The 9,721-nt window shown below is 48.7% G+C and overlaps 1 protein-coding gene across 1 annotated transcript in view; it reads right to left on the bottom strand.

Moving 5' to 3' along the window:
- Positions 1-729: 729 nt before the first annotated feature.
- CSPG5 (chondroitin sulfate proteoglycan 5) overlaps positions 730-9,721 on the bottom strand; it is a 173,715-nt gene continuing 164,723 nt past the window's right edge. The window contains exon 4 of the mRNA XM_073677084.1: positions 730-5,227. Within this exon, the coding sequence (XP_073533185.1) occupies positions 5,066-5,227 (162 nt within the window). The 3' untranslated portion in view covers positions 730-5,065. The remainder of the gene's footprint in view (positions 5,228-9,721) is intronic.

Here is a 9,721-nt window from a genome sequence, read left to right as displayed (position 1 = left end):
CTGCACATGTTGGCACCGCACACACTGACCCCGCACATGTTGGCACCGCACACACTGACTCCGCACATGTTGGCACCGCACACACTGACTCCGCACATGTTGGCCACGCACACACACTGACCCCGCACATGTTGGCCCCGTACACACTGACCCCGCACATGTTGGCACCGCACACGTTAGCAACACACACACTGACCCCGCACATGTTGGCACCGCACACGTTAGCCACACACACACTGACCCCGCACATGTTGGCCCCGTACACACTGACCCTGCACATGTTGGCACCGCACACGTTGGCCCCACACACACTGACTCCACACATATTGGCCACGCACACACACTGACCCCGCACATGTTGGCCCCGTACACACTGACCCTGCACATGTTGGCCCCGTACACACTGACCCCGCACATGTTGGCCCCGTACACACTGACCCCGCACATGTTGGCACCGCACACGTTAGCCACACACACACTGACCCCGCACATGTTGGCCCCGTACACACTGACCCTGCACATGTTGGCCCCGTACACACTGACCCCGCACATGTTGGCACCGCACACACTGACTCCGCACATGTTGGCACCGCACACACTGACTCCGCACATGTTGGCCCCGCACACACTGACCCCGCACATGTTGGCACCGCACACACTGTCCCCGTACACAGTCACTCCGTTGTACCGTAATCATCATCCGGTGATTTTAGTGATTGCAGGGAGTCAGAACTTTAAAAACATTTTATTTCAGTTGAATTTTCCTTTTATTCTTTTTATTTTACAGTATTTCCAAAAAAAGTTGGGTGAAAGTACAAAAAAATTTGGCTGCGCACAGCGAAGGTTTCATTGTTTTATCAGTTTAGAAATCACACATGGCAGTAGTACAAGGGCCGACTCAAGCGGAAAAACGGGACACGCAGGGCACACGCACACGCCAGACAACACGCATCACATGTCCAATGCCGGTCTACGTCTCTGAGGTGCGGGGTGATGGGCCGTGCCTGGGGTCCAGCCACTCCAATAGCTCTGTCCTATCCGGATCCCCGTCACAAAGGGTAATAAGAGGAAACGTTTTACTATGGGGCATTCTGGGATGAACAGTCCATGGTTCTCTCCTGCCCTGTGTCATCTCTGAGGGGAAGATTCGTTGATAATCACCAGCCAAGGCTTCAAAATAATCAAAGTTGCCAACAACCAGAATCAATCACTACCCAGTGTCCTGCCCAACAGCCAATCACCATCAGTGATCACTACACAGTGTCCCACCCAACAGCCAATCGCCATCAGTGATCACTATGCAGTGTCCTGCCCAACAGCCAATCACCATCAGTGATCACTACTCAATGTCCTGCCCAACAGCCAATCACCATCAGTGATCACTACACAGTGTCCCACCCAACAGCCAATCGCCATCAGTGATCACTATGCAGTGTCCTGCCCAACAGCCAATCACCATCAGTGATCACTAAACAGTGTCCTGCCCAACAGCCAATCACCATCAGTGATCACTACACAATGTCCTGCCCAACAGCCAATCACCATCAGTGATCACTAAAGTGTCTCACCCAACAGCCAATCGCCATCAGTGATCACTAAAGTGTCTCACCCAACAGCCAATCGCCATCAGTGATCACTACGCAGTGTCCTGCCCAACAGCCAATCACCATCAGTGATCACTAAAGTGTCTCACCCAACAGCCAATCGCCATCAGTGATCACTACGCAGTGTCCTGCCCAACAGCCAATCACCATCAGTGATCACTACTCAATGTCCTGCCCAACAGCCAATCACCATCAGTGATCACTAAACAGTGTCCTGCCCAACAGCCAATCACCATCAGTGATCACTAAACAGTGTCCTGCCCAACAGCCAATCACCATCAGTGATCACTAAACAGTGTCCTGCCCAACAGCCAATCACCATCAGTGATCACTACACAATGTCCTGCCCAACAGCCAATCACCATCAGTGATCACTAAAGTGTCTCACCCAACAGCCAATCGCCATCAGTGATCACTACGCAGTGTCCTGCCCAACAGCCAATCACCGTCAGTGATCACTACTCAATGTCCTGCCCAACAGCCAATCACCATCAGTGATCACTACACAGTGTCCCACCCAACAGCCAATCGCCATCAGTGATCACTATGCAGTGTCCTGCCCAACAGCCAATCACCATCAGTGATCACTAAACAGTGTCCTGCCCAACAGCCAATCGCCATCAGTGATCACTACACAATGTCCTGCCCAACAGCCAATCACCATCAGTGATCACTACACAATGTCCTGCCCAACAGCCAATCACCATCAGTGATCACTACACAATGTCCTGCCCAACAGCCAATCACCATCAGTGATCACTAAAGTGTCTCACCCAACAGCCAATCGCCATCAGTGATCACTACGCAGTGTCCTGCCCAACAGCCAATCACCATCAGTGATCACTACTCAATGTCCTGCCCAACAGCCAATCACCATCAGTGATCACTACTCAATGTCCTGCCCAACAGCCAATCACCATCAGTGATCACTAAACAGTGTCCTGCCCAACAGCCAATCACCATCAGTGATCACTAAACAGTGTCCTGCCCAACAGCCAATCACCATCAGTGATCACTACACAATGTCCTGCCCAACAGCCAATCACCATCAGTGATCACTACACAATGTCCTGCCCAACAGCCAATCACCATCAGTGATCACTAAAGTGTCTCACCCAACAGCCAATCGCCATCAGTGATCACTACGCAGTGTCCTGCCCAACAGCCAATCACCATCAGTGATCACTACTCAATGTCCTGCCCAACAGCCAATCACCATCAGTGATCACTACTCAATGTCCTGCCCAACAGCCAATCACCATCAGTGATCACTAAACAGTGTCCTGCCCAACAGCCAATCACCATCAGTGATCACTAAACAGTGTCCTGCCCAACAGCCAATCACCATCAGTGATCACTACGCAGTGTCCTGCCCAACAGCCAATCACCATCAGTGATCACTACTCAATGTCCTGCCCAACAGCCAATCACCATCAGTGATCACTACTCAATGTCCTGCCCAACAGCCAATCACCATCAGTGATCACTACTCAATATCCTGCCCAACAGCCAATCACCATCAGTGATCACTAAACAGTGTCCTGCCCAACAGCCAATCACCATCAGTGATCACTACACAGTGTCCCGCCCAACAGCCAATCACCATCAGTGATCACTACCATTGTCCTCAGCACCAATTAATACCTAATAACTGTTCAGTTGCCATCTTGACCAATGCCCACTGGCCAATTATTAACCTTGAATGTTCTCAAAGTGAACGAGCCGATCACTGATGATGGTCACTACCATCTTCATGTCAATCGCTGATCACTAGTCGACCTCACATAGTCCCCACTAATCACTGCCCATCATGACTATTGACTTCCTCGCAGCCTCCGTCACCATCCGAGTCTCCTCCAGTCCGGCAGCCGCTCACTTCCCGAATCCTGATAGCGAGCGATCCCTGTATAAGGCTGTACTGGACATAAGGCCATGAAATACCCGACCGAGCGCAGACTCCCAGCTTACAAGTCTCTAGGAGAGGAACAGACTGACCCCTCTTATCTGTCCCAATCCAGAAAAGAGGATTAGACGGAGATAAGAGCGGTCACCTCAAGACCCCTGGTCCCGGCTGCAGATTACGGCTTATCCTCCTCTCCACCAGTCAGACATATCTTGTGAGGGCTATAAACTGCTTTCCTGTAGAACTGTGGTCTCCGACCTATGAACGCAGGCAGTCAGAGCATGCTGGGAGTTGTGGTTCTACAGCTGCAGAGCCACAGGTTGCAAAGCACTGCTATAGACTAGTAGAAGTATGAACCGCATACGGTAAAGCTCTTGGGGCCCACATGCAGCTTCTATGGGGCCCCCAGTGACATAACATGGTACTCCTTGGCCTTAATGCATAATTTGTACCACTGGGCCCCTGCAATCATAAGCCACTGAGAACCTCCTCATTGCTCCTGGGGGCCCATGAAAAGCAGAGGAGGTTGGGGAGGCCAAGAAGCCGAACCCTGCTGTCCTGGGATGGTAGGCACAAGGGTAGGGTAGCCCGTGGGCCGGATTGCAGCCCCTGCACATCCTATAACTTTGCCTCTAAAGAACATAAAAAACCTAAAGGCTAATGGTCGTCCTAACTCCCCTCTCTAAACGTGGTTAGGAAGGCCAGGAACTGGACCCTGCTGTCCCGGGATGGGGGGCACAGGAGTAAAGTAGCTTTTGGGTCCAATTGCGACCCTTACAGCTCCTATAGCAATGCACCTGGGGCCCATAAAAGGGGAAGGCTCGGGTCAGCCCAAACTCCCTTATGTACTGGAAAAGATGGAAAGGGGTTAGGAAGGCCAAGAGGAACCCGACCCCAAGGTCCGGGGATGGTAGGCACAAGGGCAGTGCAACCTCTGTACTCCCTATAGCGTCGCACCTGGGGGCTGATGAAAAGGAAAAACTGGGCTCAGACTCGCTGAGATTCCACTGTAAACTCCAATTACCTAAAAGGCAAACTTTGCAGCTGCACCATAAGTCACCGGACGAAGAGATGATGGGGTTAGTGCATGTGATCAGATACATAATCTGCGGCTGTGATGTCATTGGGGACAGTGACATCACAGACTACAGTCTTGTATTGGTTCTACTTTCACATTTAGTGTATTAGTGATGTCACCGGATCTTAGAGACAATGGCGGCGTCCATGGGGGGGGATGCACCTGAACCTACATCAGTTTCCTTCTTGTGTAGTATGATTTCTCCAGTCTACATCCGTTCATCACACACTGGGATCGTTCCTTAAAAATCACAGTTCCATCTTTTTTTTTTTTTTTTGCATATCTCTGTACAAAATACACCAAAGCATGCCAAGGGAATGGGGGCACATTAGAGGGGCGGCGTGGTAATGAATCATTTAACCCCTGTCAGTGCTGGAGGAGACAGTGATCGGCTTCTTTCACCAGCTCCTTCAGCACTGGAGAAGTTCAGAGAAGATGGCTCATGCATCTTCTAGGTCATCTCTCTCCATTCGACTTTCCTCATGTTAAGTTGTTAAGGACACAGTTGACATCCACAATATCTGGATCTCCTTTACCACTCTCGTGTTTGGGCGATAGAGAGTTCTGTATGTTGAAAGGTTCCTCGTCCTTCAGGCAAGCCTTGGGCAGATCCTGCACCTTCTGAGGAGCATTGGGATCCTCCTGTAAAACAGATACATTATGTAAGCTGAAGTATTGGATGAGGTGGGGTTGGAGCTGAACCCATGGCGGTTCCCCACAAATCAAATATTCTCATGTGCTGGACGTGATATAAAGTCACCCCAAAACAATGTTACATTTCACTTACACCTGGAAATCTAAGTAAATCTACAATGTGATATCTGATACACAATGTGTCTTGTGATATGTGAGATATAAGATAACGTGGTATCTAATATATAATGTATCACGTGTTGCCCGATATACAAGAAACTGGGGATTTTATCACTGACACTAATGGTCCAACAGTAATCTAGTGTAACCAGTAAAAGTAGAGTTCATAGAAGGGTAATTGACTTTCTCTTCATTAAATCTAAAGGGCGGTGTAAATGTATGATTAATAGAAATGGCGCCATATGATATTTATATAAATATTTCAGAAAAGCCAATCACGGATCCAAACCTATCACAAGTCCGATAGTTAAAAGTTTTGACACCTCCATTTACCATGGGCAGAATTCACGTGCTGTTTTAATAAAGGGGAGATAAGCAGCTGCCAGATAGTTGAGCCACTTATCTTTAAATTTACCGGATGGATCAGACAGGAATAGTTCATTCTGCAACTTCTTCTTCAGCCAAGGACCCTCGGATTGACCACAATCTGGCCGTAGAATTAGGAGGCAGAGAGCCCCCAAGGGCAGTCTATGGAGTTTAGGTTTGGTAGTGACTAGTGAGGAGTGAAGACTCCACCACAGCAGCACAGAGTATGTCAGCGACCCCGCAACAGCAGCACAGACTATGTCAGCGACTCCGCCACAGCATCTCTGTCTCTCTTTGTCTGTCTGTGTATCTCTCTATGTGTATCTGTCTCTGTGTCTCTCTCTCTGTCTCAGACATGGAGTAGCTGACATACTCTGGGCTGCTGTGGTGGAGTTGCTGACATACTCTGTGCTGCTGTGGCGGATTCGCTGACATACTCTGTGCTGCTGTGGTGGAGTCGCTGACATACTCTGTGCTGCTGTGGTGGAGTCGCTGACTTACTCTGTGCTGCTGTGGCAGTGTCTCTAGAGGGGGCTGTGTAGGTATGAGTGGTTGATCTGTCTCTATGATGAGGACATGCTTGGGCTCCGGGGTGGCCTGTGGTCTCTTCTTGCTGATCGGGCCTAGAGCACCAGGACCACAGGCCGCCCCGGAGCACGAGCATCTCATTAACACAGAACGACAAACACTGATTACACAAGAACCACAGGACGGATTTCTTCACCGCAGGTATCATTTTAATCAGTGCAGCAGGCCCAACATGACACTGCCTGCAGTTTACCATCCTGCTGACAGGTTCCCTTTAAAGGGCAATCACACGCATAACGCTGCTTATCTTTATCATGCAGTATAGCGGTTTGTACTTACTTTCCAATAGATTTTTTTTTTATTTTTCTCACCGGATATGAAAATTTACTGCAGTCAATAAGAAAAACAGTTTGTGAGCATATAGTACAGCGTCACTGGCGGGGAAGCTGGCGGGGGAGGGGAGCTGCCACCTAGATAATTCAGACTACAGCGCGAGCAGCAGAGGAGAAAGAAGCAGAGACGTTGGCACCACTCCTAATCAGAGACACAGTCGGGGGGCTGCCACCTCAATAAATACCCCCTCCCCGTACAGACCATCGCATTAGTCTATTATCAGGGCGGTCAATAGATGAGAACATCACGCACCGCGGCGCTCGCTGCAGAATATCAATAGTAAAGCCATTGTACGATCCAGACTGGAGCGCGGGACCTGCAGCTCATCCGCAAAGTATGGAGGATTTAAAGGGGAAGTTCACGTAATGACTAGCATCAATGTATAGATCCACAATCAGGGGCTGTGATACATTGTAACCAGCTTCTCTAATAAAACCTGCACGGATCACAGAAAAGGGAAGTCTGATCCTTGCAATATCCGAAAAAGGTATATTAAAAAGTTTATACAAAACTCCTGATTGGCTGCTCAGACCTGCACATGTGACAGATGAAAGAAGCGCCATGGAACGTACCACTTCAGTCACTGATGGGGGGAGGGTGGGGGAGTGTAAGGGAAATGTATAAAATAATTGATAAAACATAATCCATAATCTGGATTTCCGCTCGTCAGAAAGTCTAAAAGGAAAAATTGCAGAAATGATGTGAAATTGTGTCAGAGCCTCGGCGGCGGATTAATCGCGGCCGCTTCACTCAGACGGTAATTGTTGTCCCTGGGCCTTTTTCCCGCCTGGAGTCCGGATCTGGTTGCCTAGCAACTGTCGTCTCGGCACACAACGGTCCAGTGAGCATCGCTCACACAGCGCGAGCCCCCCCGGAGTCACCGCCATGGAGGGATATCCAAACCACCCTCCTGTCCTGATACACTGTAACGAGGCCTCAGCGGTGTGAGCAGGTCAGGGCAGGGGTGTGCTGCACGTCTATAGGAGGACCTCTAGGGCGGGAGGTGCTCACGCTGCTGAGGGTTTGTTACAATGTATCAGTGCGGACAATCCTCTCTTGTCACTTCTGTGTATTGTGACACACAATGCTGCTCCCTCTGCGGCGGCGCCGATCCTCGCGGTGAGTAATGTCGTCACCTCGGACCGGGTTATTCCAGGATTGTCCGGACCGTGACGCCGGCCGCGGGCGCCCACATGCTTCCAGTCGCGTGAAGGGATAAATGTCGGATTTAAGCGCAAACTTGGCAGCACGCCGCGGCCGCCGTCTTTTCCACTGTCGCCATATTGCTGCACACAGGGCTGGAGTCTTAACCCTTCACGTTTTTCCGCCATTTGCATTCATGCAGCAGAATCCGTTAAAAAGATCAAAATTAGAGAACAATAGGTAGTCTGAAATCCATATCTTTTCTGCCTCCCATGCTTTACACTGCAGCACCGATTATTCAGATTGGTTGTGTATTCCATATGTGCAGATACAGAATATTATACACGACAACAAGAGCTCCAATGTGAAAGCAGAAAACAGGAAACTGCAGCAAAATAATGGGGGAGGAGCCTCAAAGGGGGAGGGGTCTCAATAAGGGGAGGGGCCTCAATAAGAGGGATGGTTCTTTATAAGTGGAGGAGCATCAATGTCTGCGGTTTTCGAGACTACATATGGGACATCTTGATAAAGTCTGGACAAGTCACTAAACAGCCTGTTCCCATAAATGCCACCTAAATCCTAAACCGAAAATACTTCTCACTATCAAATTGTCCCCACCACATAAATAAACAATTTGTCACATAGAGACCAAAGATCGTAATCAGCGATAAACTCCAAGAAAGGACAATCGAGAAAAACTGATCATGTAATCACTATAACCAACAATAGATTCCAGAGTTACATCCTCCATACAGGCATACTGCAGAGCTGCACTCACTATTCTGCTGGTGCAGTCACTGTGTACATACATTACTGATCCGGAGTTACCTCCTGTATTATACTCCAGAGCTGCACTCACTATCCTGCTGGTGCAGTCACTGTGTACATACATTACATTACTGATCCTGAGTTACATCCTGTATTATACTCCAGAGCTGCACTCACTATTCTGCTGGTGCAGTCACTGTGTACATACATTACATTACTGATCCTGAGTTACATCCTGTATTATACTGCAGAGCTGCACTCACTATTCTGCTGGTGCAGTCACTGTGTACATACATTACTGATCCGGAGTTACCTCCTGTATTATACTCCAGAGCTGCACTCACTATCCTGCTGGTGCAGTCACTGTGTACATACATTACATTACTGATCCTGAGTTACATCCTGTATTATACTCCAGAGCTGCACTCACTATTCTGCTGGTGCAGTCACTGTGTACATACATTACATTACTGATCCTGAGTTACATCCTGTATTATACTCCAGAGCTGCACTCACTATTCTGCTGGTGCAGTCACTGTGTACATACATTACATTACTGATCCTGAGTTATATCCTGTATTATACTGCAGAGCTGCACTCACTATTCTGCTGGTGCAGTCACTGTGTACATACATTACTGATCCGGAGTTACCTCCTGTATTATACTCCAGAGCTGCACTCACTATTCTGCTGGTGCAGTCACTGTGTACATACATTACATTACTGATCCTGAGTTACATCCTGTATTATACTCCAGAGCTGCACTCACTATTCTGCTGGTGCAGTCACTGTGTACATACATTACATTACTGATCCTGAGTTACATCCTGTATTATACTGCAGAGCTGCACTCACTATTCTGCTGGTGCAGTCACTGTGTACATACATTACTGATCCTGAGTTACCTCCTGTATTAGACTCCAGAGCTGCACTCACTATTCTGTTGGTGCAGTCACTGAGTACATACATTACATTACTGATCCTGAGTTACCTCCTGTATTATACTCCAGAGCTGCACTCGCTATTCTGCTGGTGCAATCACTGTGTACATACATTACATTACTGATCCTGAGTTACATCCTGTATTATACTCCAGAGCTGCACTCACTATTCTGCTGGTCCAGT

This window comes from Phyllobates terribilis, unplaced genomic scaffold (genome assembly GCF_046119375.1).
Source record: "Phyllobates terribilis strain yellow unplaced genomic scaffold, ASM4611937v1 Scaffold_4__5_contigs__length_816908805, whole genome shotgun sequence".
Lineage (NCBI taxonomy): Eukaryota > Metazoa > Chordata > Amphibia > Anura > Dendrobatidae > Phyllobates > Phyllobates terribilis.
Note: the sequence above shows the minus strand (reverse complement) of the source record. Positions and strands in the feature narration are given on the sequence as shown.